We start from the raw sequence: 18,461 nt of genomic DNA on the forward strand, positions 1-18,461 counted from the left end.
TGCCTCACACCTCTGGGGTCCAGGTTCGAGTCTCCGCGTGGGTCACATGTGTGTGGAGTTTGCATGTTCTCCCCATGTTGTTATGGGGTTGTCTGGTTTCACCCCACAGTCCAAAGACATGCTGAGGCTAATTGGAGTTACTAAATTGCCCATAGGAGTACATGTGTGAGTGAATGTTGTGTGTTTGTGCCCTGTGGTGGGCTGGCCTCCCATCCTGGGTTGTTCCCTGCCTTGTGCCCGTAGCTTCCAAGATAGGCTCTGGACCACCCACAACCCAGTAGGATAAGTGGTTTGGAAAATGGATGGATGGATGGATTTTAGGGGTTGACATCATGATGCATAAAGCTAGTATTGATCGAAATATTGAAAATTACTTGCAGCCTGCCAAAAAATAGTCCATGGTAAACAGCACCCCCCGTGGCCAAAAATGATAGGACAGCGTTTTCCATTATGTTATTGTCTCATGAATACAAATAATAGACAACTACTATGCTGCTTTCCAGCCTTATACAGTAGAAATAAAACAACTTTAAATACATCGATCTAAGCAATCGCTGCGACTATTACTCTGGAAATTGTTAATTAAATAATTAGCAAAAGAATAACACGCTTCTTCCAAACTCATGACATCTTTGAATAATATAATGTAAAATTAACATTTATGTAAAAGTTAAAAAATATTTCTAAAATATTTTATTGTATTGATTAGATTACATATTAGTGTAAATACGTTTTTGTATGTTTATTTTCCTTTGTAATAAATGTAGTATTGTCCAGCTTTACTTTAAATTTACTTTAGCCTTTACAAATAATTATTTTAAAATAATCACTATCCTCACCATCAAAAATCTTAATGTCATTAAAATATTTAGTATCTGTATCAATACTAGAACTTCATATAGTATTTGCGTATTGAATTATAAAGGCGTCCAAACCGAGACACAAATCTCGGCGCATGCGACGGAACATCATTTTAACTGATAACGCGACATGCTCTTCCTGGTTCAACTTCGCTTGAAACCTCGCGAGATTATCGGGCGTGATTTGCTTCTTCGTAGGAAAAAATAAGGTGGGAGATTGGCTGATCACCCTGCTCTGATCCTGTCAAAATATTATAACTGCTTCTCGTGTCCCAGCGTTAAATTTTTATTTCTGAGTTGCCGATGAAACGAGTGCCGAGGAGTCTGAATATCGTTGACTGGTCTAGTCACATAGGGGAACTTCACCAACTCGAGCTGTCCTTTATCGTTTACGTTTAGGCAGCCAGATAGTTGCTCGCTAAGTTAGTTGTCAGCTGGATTGCGTTTTCATTGACTGCCGAGGCCTCTGCTCATTTGTAGGCAGAGGCAGCAACATCTTTGAGTGTGTATGTTTTCTAACTTACTGCGTGTTGTTTCCCGGCAACACCTTTGCACAGATAGTCGCCAGTGTATCTCCAGAAGCAAGCCCAGCCTCGATCGAAAGAGGAATCCAGCTCTACGTGTTCGATTGCTGGGGCGTTTATATGAGCGTTATAGCTAAATGGCGTCTGACACTAGTGACACAGAAGAATTTTACGATGCGGCCGAAGATGTCAGTCTGAGCCCTTCTCCAAAAGTGTAAGTTATTAGCTCTTATTTTTCTCTGTCCGATGGACTGTGCGCGCAGCCGGCAGGAAGTGTGAAACTTGTTAGCATAATATGGGCGTTGATGTAGCCTGCTGGAGTAACTGACATTTACTTGCGAAGCTAGCTTGCACTGTGTCCAGACTTGCTTTACTACTCTCACATTGTTGAAATTCATATAGTTGAACGTCCTGGAAAATAAAAAGAAAGCGATTTTTTTCGATTTTTGCAAAAAAATGAACTGCGACGTGTTGCCCACATAACTTCTTTTTACCCCGTATGATTTTGCAGGACCGAATCAGCATTTTACGTAGATGTTTTGTGTAAAGTTCACTCATGTGACCATTAAATTGATGCACGCGGCTAATGATCACATTTCGCAAAAGATTTTGACAACCTGCCCCTCAAGCAGATTCCATGCAGTGATGGACTGCATTTTTATTTTTAAAGATACCTTCGTATGACGGGTTTACAGTTAGAAATAATTGTATTAAATAGCTAACTTTGTTAGCGTAAGACGTTTGCAGGTATTCTATCACGCATCGCAGCTGTTCCGTAGGATCGGCTGGCTCTCATGGATCATCAGTCATGACAGGCACATGATAAAATCAGTAGTGACTAAGCTCGATCAGCACCTAATCTCTAACTAGTTGTTGCTTTAAGAAAGAATTTTGATTGCCGCCTTACTCAAATATTTAAGCACACGTTTTGCCATGAGTCTAGTATTCTAGTTGTTTTCATTATGAAGACAGTCTTTATATGTTTGGTTTTTTTCTGTTAACTGTGTTGAATTATTTATAGAATTTCTGTGGCCTTATAGCCTTCAAAATCCCAGTTTAGTCTCCTACATGTGTCATATTAACGGGATCCACAGCATTTAGTACCTGAAAGCTGTGAACTCGCCCCTGATTGTGACAGATAGCCAAAGACTGTTTCGGTTGTATATACAGCCGACTGAAATTATAAGGGTGGTTGCGTACTTCAGTAAATACGAAGTCTCAGCCCCAGTTCCTTTTTCATCATTTGAGTAAGATGTTTCTTTAACATGTGGGACAGACCTTGATCTGAAAATCTGGATGCCGCATACATAAGCAGATGCGTATTTTCAGTTTGCCTGATTCGTTTCAATAGTGAATTTGTGTTACCTGTTTTATTAAGTCCACGTCTTTCGGAAGTATCCCAAATCATCTTTCAGTTAGATCATCACATGTTCATCCTTTTTTGGTTCAGTTCCCCTTGAAACTCTCAGTCACTGTCACATCTCATATGTTCCTTGTGTAGACATGTTAAGTAATTTCCAGTTTGTTTTTTTTTCTTTCTCAGGTCACCTGAAAAATTTGCCTTACTTGAAAAAAAGGTATGTGCTGGAAGTATGTTATGCTTTGTAGCAGACAATTAAACACAAAAGTTCTTTCAAAATTTTATTTGAATTTTTATTTGTTTAAAATCATCTCGCAATTTCTGATGAAAGTGATTCAAGGGCAAAATCTACATTCATACCTTGAACAGAATAGCATCGGTGTTCAATTAGAAAACATGGCACACAGTGATACTTCACACATACAGGGGGTAGATCATCCTTAGCAGACCTGTTAAAATTAGTGTGCAGCACTTTCAGAAGGTCATCACACTGTATTTCCTGATCATAGTCTTGACCTTGACATTTACACACCATAAATTCTAATAGCATTGTCAAGGTAGATTTCCCACCTACAAACCCTCTGAGATTGAAATCCTGCATATTTCAGATCACGTTTCAAAGGTTTTGTATTTAAAACACTACGCAGGGCAATTCAATACCCAGATAATTACTTCAGTAACTGCTAAGGGATGGCGCAGTGAGATGTGAGGCCAGAATGTTTCTCTTTAGCTAGGCTTCACACAAAGCCAAGATGTTGCGTTTTCCCTCTACAGGAACTGCTCCTTTTCAAGTCCAGTTCGACTTCCTCTATGTTCAAAAGTGGCTTTCACTGCCTATTTGAAGTATGTACTGTTAGTTTGCTAAGTTTACTAACATTTGCCGAATGTAGGCTTTGTTTTCGCAGACGAGGTATCCGATCATGTTGACTTGAGATGCCGACTTAGTGAGGCCTTTGTAACCCACCCTAAGTCTGACCTTGTTTCGGGGGGGTGTCTCTCTTAATGGTACCACCTCAGGGCCCCTCTTACTTAATACAGGTTTCCCCCAGAGTGGACCGAACCTCGCTCAAAGACCTTGGGAACAGTTTGGGACGGGTCAGGGTTTCCATCTCTGTGAGAGATGGCTTTATTTTTTTTGGGCATCATTGTTCAACCCGCATATGCATGCCCCGTAATATTGCCTCTCTGAATGTAATTAATGTCAGCCTAATTACTGATGTTAACCAGTACAGCTGGCGGTGAATCGTAGCAGCTTGTTGCTTCTCCAAGACATGCTACTCGCCAGATCTGGTGCTGTCCCTCATAACCTGGGCTGCTCATTCCTGCTCCTGGACACCATGCAGATCTTAGGGGCAACCTAATCTTTATACACCTAATATGGATAATTCAGTCTTTCGGTAGTATCTTAATACTGGATCCACCTATGTTAACATAGATGATTATCTCTATCAGGTGTGTTAGTTAGTGCTGCATCTAAACTCTACAGGATGGTAGATCACCAGAAGCGGGAATGAGCAGCTGTTTGGAAATTAGTTTTTTTTTGTCTGTGTTTTTTCATCTAATGGGATTCCAAAGAAAATGTGAAGGTAACAGCTGTTGCTTCAGTTGGCTGTAATTATGTCTTGAGATTCTGTTCTTATGGTACTCCGAAAATCAGGAACTAGTGCATCCGTGTGGGTCTCCAGAGCCAGTGAATGGCACCCTCTTTAACCAGACAGTAGAAGGAAGAAAAATCCACTTGTTTGGATGTGGAAGTGACTCCTTGAGATCGTGTAGATGTGTGTCGGCCGGCGTCAATATTTACCTACCAGTCAATGCTGAATGTGCTAAAGTAGAAAAATGCTACTTGAGGACAGAGACCCCTTCATGAACACGCATGATAGCCATGAATCTGGCATGAATCTATCTAGCCAGTAAAATGAAGTCACAATGGCAATTATTCGAAATGAAGGAAAATGCATTTAGTGCCACCGGGCATGTTATGATAATGCACTGTACTTGAGTGGAAATGCAACGCACGATTCCTAAAACCCTTTAATTGCTGTGGATGGAGAAAGGCCTGCGAAACGGTCTTGCTGGAGAAAGGCGATGTTCAGTCTGTGTCCGGTATACAAATGAAATTCAAGTCCGTCCTAAGACATGGGAAGATCGTCACTGTTCCTGTGTCTTTTTCCCTCTGATCTGGCAGCCATTTCGCAGTAGCCTAGTGATATTGTGGGGGTGGTGTGGAGGAGAGCGGCTCGAAGCTGAAGCCCAGGAGCTTCCAGCTTTAGACAAGGCTCTCATCCAGGGTTCCGTCATCCATTGTTCCCTTGCCTGCCTCTCCTGGTACAAAAAACGCACTGTGACGACAGAGCCTAGCTTCAGAGTGTATTTATAAGCTCTGCTCTTTATGATATTAGAACAGCATCATGGCAGACAAGGGCCCTCCACTCCCTTCACATGGAGAATCAATGGTATCAGATTTAGCGATTTACGCTGGTGTCCACCCACAGAACGGCTAGGAGCGCAGCAGATAGGAGGCAGTCGTCTTTTTATCTCGTTTCTGCTGAATGGCACTGGGCCTTCAGACAGATGGGGGATTCGAGATGCTGTTTGAATCGGGTCGAACGTTAAAGCCAGACTAAGCAGGATTACAGCATTGTAATGGTGAGATGCAGTGACTAGCAGTCTGTGAGAATAACTACAGACAGGCTGTTGTCTTTTGTGCCTGTCCCACTGCAGGAGACTGGTGACCTCGCAGTACGTGATGCAGCGCAGCCTGAGGACTCCATCCAGGTGTGTCCATTTCCCACGACCCTTAACCTCCACCCCGAGCTCCTTCCAGTCTCGTTCTCTGGTCATCTGAGCTCCCGTTCTTCGTCCTCTTATGTTTGGCATGGCCGTCACACTTTAAAAAAATTATCTTAATAGAAGCAAAGCGATGTGATGTTGATTTAACCTGCCAGGGCTCCAATCAGATACAACCACAAGGGATCCCCCCCACGTCGTGGTGGTAGATCAGCCAGTCTGGCCCCGCCCTCCGCTCCGGCCTTCCCCTTCCAGTCGGGCGGCCGGTCGGTCACGGGTGTTGGGGGGAGCGTGTGAGAGGGTGCTCGCCTGTTTTGTCTCGCTGCCGCAAACGTTGGCTGACTTCCTGCATCAGTGTCTGGATTCCTTCCTGTTGGGAGCACAGCCCAGGATTAAGTCACGCCGGGGTTTCTGTCGTCCGTCAGAAGGATAATGTCTTTAAATCGCTGTTCTGTAAATATCATCCACACCCTGTCATCAGCAATGTAGCAGCCCAAGTAAATTTACAGATTTATCATGGAGCAGACCTTTTATTAAACTGAGCTGGGAAATAGTGTCCAGAGAGGGTGCTCAAACTATTGGTTGAGGGTTTGAGTGCCTCCTTTCCCCTTTTTCAGGAAGTCGATTTTGGTTTTGTGTTTGCTGATGGAGTATAGTTGGGGACCCCTGCAAAGCGTATTTAATTTCCTTCTGCTTCCAGATTATCGATAGCATCATCGAGGAGAGCCAGAAGAAGAGCACTGCTGCAGATGATTCGCTGCTGACAGACAACAGAGAAGCTTGTGAAGGGGGTGGGCCCCAGGGGGCGGGGCCAGGAGGGGGCGGAGCCATTGACGAGGACACGGGTCAGCAGGAGACTGATGCAGGGCCTACGTCCATAGGACCGCAAGTTGTGGTTGAGATATCAGAAGTTCCTGTCGAGGTCCATGATGGAGAGGAGGATGCTGGGACAACAGCCCCCACCGATATGGCCCTTGATGCGCCTGGTTCGTCAGTCGAGGCAACCCGGGCCGCCACACCTCCAGATGTCACCAGTGTCCTGGTTCCAGAAGAACCACGCCCTCCACAGCTCGATCCGACCACAGACACGGGCCGCCCTCCCAGCACAGCGGACATTCTGCAGCAGGTATCTGACAACACCAAGCTGGCCGACCAGGATCCCCTCGCCCCCAGCAAGCCCCCCCGGCAGTTCATCGTGGAGCCGGACATCGTGGCCAGCACCAAGAAACCGCCGCCCGTACGACCCCCCCCCGCCCGGCGGGGCCCCCCCCTCCACGTCCTCCTCCTCCATCCCGCCCTGCTCCCCCCCCTCGCAAAAAAACTCAGGATACGCTGCGGCCATCAGCACTGGAAGGTGAGGGAGGGGTCTTGGATTATACACGTGCTCCTCGACAAAGCTATGGGTGTTTCGATGACCCATCGTAGATGAAAAAAGTCGAAATTGAATATGATGTCATAAGTAAATAGCTACTGTCACGGAATATGTAAAGAAATAATTACTGTAACGGACTAAATACCAGTAGTTCAAAAGTAAATAAAAGCATACAAGTTAATTTGGTTAAAAACAGAAAAGACACCATATGAAGCATTGTTAATCACTGTATGCGATGTTAACGGCCACGGTCCCTACAGAGCTGCCGAACACTGTGGATGCTGCCTTTGCCCGAAATTAGTAGAAAATACCATCCGGCGAATTTTCACCCTATTATTAGCGTGTCTAAAGATCGCAGCGTATCCCTGGCATTAACATACATCCATCCATCCATTTTCTAAACCGCTTATCCTACTGGGTTGCGGGGGGTCCGGAGCCTATCCCAGAAGCAATGGGCACGAGGCAGGGAACAACCCAGGATGGGGGGCCAGCCCATCGCAGGGCACACTCACACATGTTTTTGGACTGTGGGGGGAAACTGGAGTACCCGGAGGAAACCCCACGACGACATGGGGAGAACATGCAAACTCCACACACATGTGACCCAGGCAGAGACTCGAACCCGGGTCCTAGAGGTGTGAGGCAGCAGTGCTAACCACTGCGCCACCATGCCGTCTCTGCATTAACATACATACAAGTGTTATTACTGTTCATTAAGGCTCACGAGAACTATAGTTACTTAGCAGTGTTTACACTCTTTTTAAATGTACTTATAATGCTCTGTAATAGGATATGTGTCTCCAATATCACTGGGGAGGCTTGTACAGGAAGGCCTTTGGCGGTGCCCAGTTTCATTTGATGTTATACTGTACGTATAATACGACTGCGACTGCCTTCCCTGGCTGTGATGAATTTTCGGTGTTACTTGGACAGTTAACCAAGCACAGTAATTAGGTTAGGTAGCTGTGCTTTAGGGTACAGCGACAGGCCAGGGTGATGAAATGGAAACCTTTTTGTGTGACTCTGTTGCTCCCTTAACAAATATTATCTTCTGAGTGGTTGGGGTGAGAAGCTCCTTCTAACTGGTGTTTTTTGGTTTAATTAGTTTAATCGTGGAGTGAAAAAGGAGGTTGAGACCACAAAGTGCCGACAAAACCCCCAGATCGGAGGCAAATCAGTGTGCAATCGGCGCTGGTAAATCCATGCTCGATCGCTGATTGTGATCTGTTAAAAAATCGCGACCCATCGGAGATGCTGATGCATGGCAGACGTCCATCGAATTTCCACCATGTTAAATATCAGGACCTATCGGCGACTCCATATCCTGTAGGTGTGAAGTGTCGAGGCTGGTAATGAGTATGGCGACGAACCACAGCCAATGAGAGAGCAAGATACAGGGTGAGGTGAAGCCAGGGGGAGGAATTTAAAAAGGTGGAAACAGTTCAGTTTGTTTAGAAACTGTTCTTGGTGTTCAGAGAGATATATATATATATACACAAACACACACACATGCACACATTTTATATGCCGGGTTGCTAAAGATCTAAGGTATGTGATACTGTTTCCCTGAAAGTTGTATGTATAAGAGGGTTAATTTGTGGCGTGTGTAAATGTCGAGCATATTGGTCATTTGATTAAAGTGCTGGAACAATTCGTAGTGTGTTGGCACTAGAATTGTGATTTCCCGGTGTCAATCACATGTGTGATTTAATGACAAAACAGTTTGGAGACCAGACAGACTCGTCAGCGATTCCTCCTGGTGAAAGATCTTGTACTGTGTGAGCCCCGGTTGTTCATCGGTCGTGTCGTGTGTGAACAGCACATCGATATGACAACTTTAAAAGTCATGTAGTGTGAACTTAGCATTAGTTTGTGACCCTGGAGTAGCCTAGTCAGCTCTCCGTTCCTCATGCTGGTTCTCCTTCAGTGACCTCAGAACAGCCTGCGTCCTTTGGCCTGGTGTCGCCCAACACTGCCGTGGACTTCATCACCAAGGACCTGCAGCACTCCCTGGACCTAGCCAGTGCCACCAGCGGGGACAAGGTGGTCACTGCCCAGGTTGGTACCCAGCCCTCACAGCAGAACGAGACCTAGTCAAAGTTTAATTTCAGGGTGTCCGGGGAATAGATTTTGTTTATCATCAGTTATATTTGCCTCCCTGAAGCTGACAGTCTCCACGTTGTACTTTTGTGGGTTGTGTCTTTCAGCAAGAAAATTGTAAAAGCAATGCCTTAGTCTTGCCCTGTGCCTTACTGTTACTGTGAATTTCCCTTTAAATGTCTGAATTTTACGCCAGGTGAATTGGTGCGTATTGGTTGCGATTTTGCAGTGCATTATGGGTATCTGCCCAGCTGATCAGAGATTATGAACATTTGCCGGTCATGCCAGGCATTCCAGCTGACTGGCTTTATATTGAAGCGTTTGGTGGCCCACTGTAGGCTGTGTCTGTGCGTGTGGTCGTAGGAGAGCGGCAGTGCGGCGGACGGACAGAGTTCAGCACCCAGCGAGGGCCAGGCACCAGGACCCCAGCGGCCGCGCTCCAACTCTGGCCGTGAGATGACCGACGAGGTAGGAGGCAGTCAACGGCGCTTGTTGCCATTAGCCGTGGGCACGCCATCGCTAACACCTCTTGGGTAACTGTGGAACCTCTCGGAACAGTTTTGTTCCTAGAAAACGGTTTTCCTCTGTTAAGCGATGGTGGTACCATGACCAAGGTGGTGTACTTCTGCATTTCGTTACCACCCAACTATGCTGAGCGTGTGTGTTTAGGAAGGTGTCACAAAAATGATAAAATAAATGAATAAACAAAGAATGTCTCAGTGTCTACAGTTACGTTTCTCTCTTAGACGAACGGTTGTGTCAGTTTCAGGCTTTGAATGACAGAATCCCCCGATGTATATGGAAATGAACAGTACGAGAACATTTTATGACTTAGACGTGCCGTTTCTCCTCTTTGGTGTTGAATTACTGGCTTAAAATGGACAAATAAGATTTGTATTTCAGCAGTGTTGGTGCTGTTTCATGTCTTATAACAAATAGGATGAGTATTTATTTATTTATTTTCCAGGCATGCATTTCATTCTCTTATCTATAAAAATGATTTTTGCAGAAGCATGCTTTCTTTGTTTGTAGATCATTTACTTTAATAGCCTTGTTGTTTTCTCTGTCATGTGTTACAGTCCAGGTTTTGTTTGTAGCGATAAGTTTCTGCTTATAGTAAATTTATATTCTTCCCTTAGTCATCTTTGGCATGGTAATGTAAAGGTTTAGATTCTCCATTATTCAGGCTCATGTCCACTCATGTCCAGCTTGTTTGGCAGGATTCTGGCTGCAGTGTGAGGTGTGTTTGCAGTGTAAAATTGCAGGCCAGCTGTGATATGAATGGAAAAGCCCAGGGTAGAGCACCTTAAATGGCCAGACCTCTCATGAGGGCAGAATGTAGCGTAGCTAGCCGCTATGCTAATGGCAAGGACTCTTGAATGGAAGGCTGCCAGATCAAGAGTCAAGAGGGGCTAATCGCTCTTGGGACATATCAGACTGTGGAAAAAGAGATTAGCTGTAAGTCGCTTTGGATGGAAGGACCTAAGTAGCCGAAGGTGAGTGGTTATTAAGATGCCGCCTGCTCCTGCTCATTGGATCTTCGCATGCCATCTCTGATAGGAGATCCTAGCCAGCGTGATGATCAAGAATCTGGACACGGGGGAGGAGATCCCACTCAGCCTGGCCGAGGAGAAGCTGCCCACGGGAATAAACCCGCTGACACTGCATATTATGAGGAGGACCAAAGAATATGTCACGTAAGGACTCTCCTACATCTCCAGACAGATATTTGAATCCATTGTGAATGTCTTACACCTCCATGACTGCTTCAACATGAAATTTCTTAATCTCTAGTTGTCATGCGTACATTAAGTTGCCCCGTAACAGTGTAGTTTGTCAGTGTGTTTAAAAAAAGATGCAGCCTGAATATCTGTAGCTAAATAATAAGTTAGATCAGTAGTCTTCAGCCAGCTATATGCTTGTCTTTTGTTGTTCCGTCTCTGCTCCTGTTTAGTTGGTATTTTAAGAGTGAAATAATGGTCAATTCATGTATGCAAGAGAGGCATGGAAGGAGCTGTAGCACAGAATATATATTTGCGGGATTTAGTTGAGATGAGCTGTTCTCCATGCTAACATATCAGTCATTAACATTGTTTTCTCAGTAGTGCAACTTGACAAGCTAGACTAAGGATTGTATTTTCTGGGATTAGAGTGCAGTCGTTGCCTGGTCTAACCCAGTACAGAAAGTCGATTAATGTTGCACATTTTGTTCTGACAGCTCTCTGTTCTGATGTATTGCTTCACCAAGTTTGCTATTCGATGACACATTTTGTCAGCGGGGTTTGGCCAGCCTGTTCTGTCTTTCAGGAATGACTCGGCTCAGTCTGATGATGAAGACAAATCCCACACCCAGCTGAGCGACACCGACGGAGGAAAGCTCAAGCAGAGGACGTAAGAGTAAACGCCGCACCCATACTGCAGCAGCAACCTCTGCCTGCCATTTGCGCTGTAACTTCACAGGTCCTCAGCTGTGGCTGTTCATCTCACCATTTTTTTTTGTCAGACAGAAATGTCAGTTTTTATTAACCAGATGGTATTTGCATTTTTTCTTCTGACCTTATGTTGCTGAAAATTGCACGACTTGTAATTCTGCTGGTCGATGTTTGAAATTGACGCTGTTTCCATATGAATCTGCCGGGTGGTGGTGGCTTGATGGTTAGGGACGCTTGATGGTTGGTACTGCCCCCAAGCACTGCTCCCCGGGCGCTGAATTAGCTGCCCACTGCTATGTCACATTGTCACATATGGGTTTTTTTGTTTAGTTGTCACCTTAATAAGGTGAACAGAGAAAGGGTCGATGGGGAGATATTTAATAGAAATTTACATCAGCCTGTATTTTATCACTTTGAGCAGGTTTGCAAGAATCACATCAGTTTAATATTAGTGTGTTTGGTCATTTTTTTAAAATCTGAAGCGAAAGTTTTCTTTGCAGCACACAGCTGAAGAAGTTTTTGGGCAAGTCCGTGAAGAGGGCCAAACATCTAGCAGAGGAATATGGAGAGAAGGCTGTCAATAAGGTCAAGAGTGTTCGTGATGAAGGTGAGGCTGGGAAAAGCCACCAGGCCAACGGCGTTCCTCGTCACAGCTGTTTTTGTTTAGTTATTTTCTTTTATTTAGTCTGCGTAACAGTTACGACCGATGTGCCTCGTATTTCAGTGTTCCACACGGACCAGGATGACCCGTCCTCCAGTGACGACGAGGGAATGCCATACAACCGGCCGGTCAAGTTCAAGGCTGCCCACAGCTTCAAAGGACCTTTTGACTTTGATCAGATAAAGGTGGTCCAGGACCTGAGTGGAGAACACATGGTAAGCGCGTGTGTGTGTATGTGTGTCTGTCTGTCTGTGTCTGTCTCTGTCCATGTGAGTGTGTATAAGTACCTGTGTATGTGTGTAGTATTTTTTTTCCTACTTCATGTACAGGTTTCTGTTGCATGTATGTGTATAAATTGTTTGTGTTCTATTACACTGCGTTCACACTGCCATGCTGAAGTGACTCAAATTGGATTTTTTGCCTTAATGTGACACAGATCTGATCTTTTCAAATCGGATTTGTGTCACTTTCATATGTGGTACGTATCCGATTCGCAGCCATGCGACCTGCATGTGATCGGAATTCATGTGGCTTTTTGTTTATATGCATGCGCTGACATCATCAGCCTGCGCCGGCAGGCTCGTACCCACACATCTCTTGGTGCAGCAGTTCCAGCAATAACTGCGAAAACTTTTTTCTACTTTTCGACCTGCTCATGTACAGCTGATTCACCGTTTGTCATCCTCCAGAGCAAAGGGCGATACATGCGTGAGCTACAAACGCCTCCATTTTTAATGCCATGAGTCGTCCCACAGATATGACGTTTTTTGTTGTTGGTGACGCAGTTGACCCATGTAAAAACGTATCAATGTGCGCATGTGTGACGTTTCTGAGGACCGATGCGTTCACATTGCACTCAGATACAGGTCACTTGTAGTTATGAATATGAACCATCAAGATGGACAAATCCGATCTGAGCAAAAAAAATCGGAATTGAACGATGTGGCTGGCAGTGAGAATGTAACCTTATTAAGCTAGTTTAGTTGATCTCTAGTTGTCATTTTTTTGTGATAATTGCTATCAGAGTGTTTTGTCAAGCACACCCTACTGATTTGCTCCCAGAATGCATACTTCTGTGCACATCTCTTGTGGCCATGGGGATGGAGGGAACAGCGGACTCTGTCAGCTGTGTATTTGCATGAATGTCACTAGAAGACCTGGCATTCCTGCCCTGCCGTATGTCCCTTTGTCTGGGAGACACCATGGATCTTTCCAACGTTGGAATGACAATCACAGAACATAAATTCACAGATGAAAATAATCTAAAGCTTAACAATTTCTTCCTAACATTGTAAGATGTCTCCGTATTCATGGTTCTTTCCCCATCACCATGTACGAGTATATAAATAATACTTCCCTGTTTAAGGTTCTGGAAAGTTCCGTCTCTTGACTCATGGTACACCCTCCCGTCCCCAGGGCGCCGTGTGGACGATGAAGTTCTCTCATTGTGGCCGACTGCTGGCCACTGCTGGCCAAGACAACGTGGTCCGCATCTGGGTTCTGAAAAACGCCTTTGACTATTTCAACAACATGAGGATCAAGTACAACACGGAAGGTAGGGGCACCAGCGACCTCAGTATCTCACACTTTGCATGTGTTTAGATAGGGACTTGGTTATATTCAGTTGGGATGTCCGAACTCACTTCTCGAATTCCGCCCATATAGGCCGTGTTTCTCCGTCCCCCTCCCAGGAGAGCTTGAACTCCTCGAAATCTGACACAGATGGTGGGGTATGTTGCATAGAATCCACCGATTATGTTTTGGTTTTACATTGTACAGCTAGAAATATTGCACTTTGCTTTGCTATTTATATATAACTCAAAGTCAATTGAACATTGCTAATAAAGTAAGCTCCTTCCAGGTAGTCAAACCTGCAACCTTGTGGTCACATGTCCCCGTATCTCTGACCTTGACAACACTATCTCCAGTTCCCCAGTACCCATGAGGATCCAGACACGGAGGACAGAAATGTCCCTTTTCGCCAAGTTCCCTTCTGTAAGTACAAGGGTCACACAGCCGATCTCCTGGACCTGTCCTGGTCGAAGGTAAGTGGCCATCGACCTACTAAAGGCCATTTATCTGTGTGGAATAGTCCACATTCCATGTAGTTTGCTAACGGTTCTCGTCTCTAATCACTTGTCTGTAGAACTACTTCCTGTTATCCTCCTCAATGGACAAGACAGTCAGGCTGTGGCACATATCAAGGAGAGAGTGTCTCTGCTGCTTCCAGCACATTGACTTTGTGACAGCAATCGCCTTCCACCCTAGAGTGAGTTTGTTACTCTATCCTAGAATAGCTGGTGGCAGGGACTTCAGGAAGATGGTCTACCATCAACGTGGGGGATGTCTTGAGTTGCCTACAGTCATAGAAGGATGTGAAATGCTTGGTTTCCATTTCGGGGTCTTTCATTGCCTTTGTCTCGCTGCACTCTAATGACAGAAGTTAATCATCAGCGTCAAACATCGACAATTTTATGTGGTTTTGCCTGCCAGTTCTGCTACCGTTTTGATGCCCTCCTCTCACTCCCCTTCCACGGCAGGACGACCGTTACTTCCTAAGCGGTTCATTGGACGGCAAGCTGCGGCTCTGGAATATCCCAGACAAGAAAGTTGCACTGTGGAATGAGGTGGATGGGCAGACACGCCTCATCACCGCTGCCAACTTCTGTCAGAACGGGAAGTACGCCGTCATCGGCACCTACGACGGACGCTGCATCTTCTACGACACTGAGGTATTCTGACTTCCTCTTATGAACTCCGCAGTGGTCTGTCTTGAGCACCTCTTGCTAGACTGATCATTGGCTGTAGAGAATGACTTTGGAATTTAATTCTATGAGAGTTTGTAGCATTTTTATTGTTTTATTGGGTCACGTCCATTTGATATAGTTTCCTGGAAACCATATGGATAGAGGTGCTTCTCTAAGGAGGAAACTGTACTATTGTTCCTCATGCTTCCAGAGCAACACTACTTTAGCTGGGAATAAAGGAAGCCAGGCCTTTTAGATTGGTAGATCTTTCCCAGTTTGTTTTCTCCAGCTCCATCACCATGTGCCCGGAGACTTTCCTTTGATTGCACCTTAAACTGGAGTAATTTTGTTAAAGAATGGAGATGTCTTCTGTTGGATCACCACCCGTACATTCAAATTTAATATTGTTTCTACTGCACTGTTCAGTCCTGTGTATTACGAAAATGTCTTTCAAGGTCTCTTTAGTACATTCTGTTAATGGTGTTGGTAATTCCATTAGCATCAATAATACATATCAAACTTGATGTGTTAAAGGTTAGAATGCAGTACAATTAGGCACTTTCATAACAATGTTTGAAAATGTCTCGAAGGAACAAAATGGATATAAAGATGAATTACGAAGAAAAAAAATCTCTTTCCATAGCATCTAAAGTACCACACCCAGATCCATGTGCGATCCACAAGGGGGAGGAATCGCGTGGGCCGCAAGATCACTGGCATTGAGCCTCTGCCTGGGGAGAACAAGGTATTTCCTCAACAAACACAATTCCCTCATAAGAATTGTGCATCTACCCGGAGTAAAGGCTTCAAAAAGGCCTTGATTTTAAATGGAACAAAGAGATTGATGGCTCTTAGTGGACTGCAAGCTGATTGCTCTCCGTTGCTTCCTGCACCATGCATCTCACTGACCCCAGAACAAATACAAGCACTTGAATAATGCTTAATGCACTTTGGAGCTGGTTACAGTAAACTTGGGTTAATGGGAAACCAAGAATCCACAGATGTGCGTAAAGTACTAAATGAGACCCTACTGAATTTCAGGCTGAACTGGATCTCCTTTAACCACATACACAGGTGATCTATAAACTCTGCACTGTAAAAGAATTGTCTGCAAAACCTGCCAGCTTTTTATAGGACCATTGAAGGTTCTGCTACATAGAAGTCTAGCAGGATGGTTCATATGCTTTTGGGTTTCCTGTCACATTTTAATCTGTTTCCTGGGTCACAGCAAATTTTCTTTATTTTTTTTTCCTGTAGATCTTGGTGACCTCCAACGACTCTCGGATTCGGTTGTATGACCTCAGAGACCTTTCCCTGTCGATGAAGTACAAAGGATACATGAACCACAGCAGTCAGATTAAGGCTAGTTTCAGGTAGGGCAATTCCTCTCTGCACTTCTCTTATTTAGTAAATACGTAAGCATTTTATAAATATTTAGATATTACTATTATTTCAATCATATTATTCCCCCCCCCCATTTTTAGTCACGATTATTCATTCATCGTAAGCGGTTCAGAGGATAAGTACGTCTATATCTGGAGCACGTACCACGACCTGAGCAAATTCAGCTCTGTCCGGCGAGACCGCAACGACTTCTGGGAAGGGATTAAGGGTAAGGAAAGAACTTCTTTGGCTTCAGATAAATGAAGTGTGAACACATCTTGTTTGTTTTGCTGTCGGCTGTGGTGCTGGAAGATGCTCTCTTATGTGTTCATTTGCTTATTTTTAGCACACATTTTTATCTAGACAATTCAGCAGGGACGAGATGTAGCAGCTTTAAACCAACTGTGTCATCTCGCTAAAGGCTTGCACTGTCACTATGGGACTATGACTGTGCTGAAAGTCATGGAGGCTGAATTAACGCTGATGAAAATATACATGCATATACAAATATACATGCATGTCAGGCCAGTCAAATTCATCAAGTCGATCTCATTGTCATCGATGGAAATCTGCAATACCGGCTTTGCATATTGTACTGGTTAAAATGTAAAGAACAGACTAATGGCTGAAGATTTCTGGTATTCCGCTGAGGCCTGGACCCCTTTTTTTCCACAGCCCACAACGCCGTTGTCACATCTGCCATCTTCGCCCCCAATCCCAGCCTCATCGTGTCTCCGGAAGCCGGAACTCCTGATAAGCCAGACACTGAGGACAGGAGTGGTGATCCTATGGACACAGAAGCCATCCCTTCAGGTTGGGCCGCGAATTAGTGCAACTGGGGGGGGGGGGGGGGGGGGGCAGCATTGCATGGTTGCATGGCAGTTAAGAAACAGCACTAGTTCTTGACAAGCGCCCTGTTGCTGTGACCTTAAGCAAGGCGGCTCATCTGCATTTGATCTCATTGAAACACGGTTGTGTGGTTTTGCTCATTCAGCTGAACACCCTGCGCTTCTTCTGTCCACAGGAGCTCTGAAGACGGACCACAGTGAAGTCCTCCTTTCAGCCGATTTCACTGGTGCCATCAAGGTTTTTGTTAATGTGAAGAAATACTAAGCACATTTAGGCCCCCCCCCCGCCTAAAAAAAAAGGTTGGTCCCTGTGGAGGATTTTGGGAGTGTTAGTTCCCTAGTCAGTGCTGTCATACATAGGTTGCTAATATGTATTTTCTGGTTCTTTGGCTGATTTTGGGGGTGGAGGATGGAGGAGGCGGAAATTAACACAAAGCATAAGAGCCATATTTGTTCTCTTAATGACTGCTTCTAACAGATGTGGGGTGCAAATGTAAAGATGCGCTGTCGGAGCAGTGTGGGGTTAAAGTGCCCATCTTTGTCTGCCTTCTGCTGTCCCATTGTGTCTCACGTCATGCTAGTGCCACCTCAGATGTGCTGCAGATGGTCTTTCAAGAACGGGGGGGCTTTTTTTGTTTTGTTTTTTTTTACACAAAGGATAATTGTTTTTAGTATTACCATTCAGTAATTGTTTTGTCATTTATTTTGAGCTTTGATAAATCTAAGTGAAATGTAAATACCTTCCAGTAAAAAAAAAAAAAGCAAAAAAAAAAATACAAAAACCAATGAAGTAACAATCGTAGGGAACGGCGCCTAAGATTTGTTATTGATGGTTTACTGTTTCCTTTAGAGGAAGTGTTTAAAAAATACAATAAAACACCCCCCAAAGCGCTCTTTGCTCTGCTGCTTGGACAGGTGACAAGGCAGTTATTGAACTAGCACATAAAACTCCCCAAAACACTGTAGGTTCTCTCAGTCCCAGTAGCAAAGTTTTGTACTTCAATAAAGGTTGTGGCAAACTTGGGGAATGTATTCTCTGTAAAATGATGCCAGTTCAATCAGGAGGTTGCTGCAATTTTACCACCTTCATAGTCATGAGTAAACATGTTTTGATGTTTGTACAAGGCTGTCGTGGGCAAAAAAACTGAAAATACAGAAGACTAAAAAGACCGCAAGACATGCATTACTGCCTCTTCTACCGACTGCCAGTCACCTCTGTGAAGTTGACAAAAAGACCAGTGATCTGATAGGGTGTGAACAGTTTCATATGGTAGGTCTCAAAAGCTGAGGGTTTGTATTCATTTACTACAAAGTAATAATAATCCTCACCCCCCACAAAGTTCTAAAACAACCTTTAAAAAGAGTAACAAGTCCACTCCCTCAC

The 18,461-nt window shown here is 44.5% G+C and overlaps 1 protein-coding gene across 1 annotated transcript; it reads left to right on the top strand.

Moving 5' to 3' along the window:
• The first annotated feature begins 1,042 nt into the window (after positions 1–1,042).
• LOC125750209 (WD repeat-containing protein 44-like) lies at positions 1,043–18,101 on the top strand. The gene is given in 22 exon segments (XM_049027661.1): positions 1,043–1,598; positions 2,928–2,961; positions 3,519–3,587; positions 5,469–5,522; positions 6,235–6,786; positions 6,789–6,888; positions 8,834–8,964; positions 9,370–9,474; positions 10,567–10,703; positions 11,314–11,397; positions 11,939–12,045; positions 12,163–12,314; positions 13,516–13,654; positions 13,765–13,829; positions 14,028–14,144; positions 14,246–14,368; positions 14,640–14,831; positions 15,490–15,591; positions 16,104–16,219; positions 16,331–16,458; positions 16,905–17,042; positions 17,254–18,101. Coding segments are annotated over 22 exon segments (2,811 nt in total). The 5' UTR covers positions 1,043–1,521; the 3' UTR covers positions 17,343–18,101.
• The last annotated feature ends 360 nt before the right edge of the window (positions 18,102–18,461 follow it).

This window comes from Brienomyrus brachyistius, chromosome 10 (assembly GCF_023856365.1).
Source record: "Brienomyrus brachyistius isolate T26 chromosome 10, BBRACH_0.4, whole genome shotgun sequence".
Classification (NCBI taxonomy): domain Eukaryota; kingdom Metazoa; phylum Chordata; class Actinopteri; order Osteoglossiformes; family Mormyridae; genus Brienomyrus; species Brienomyrus brachyistius.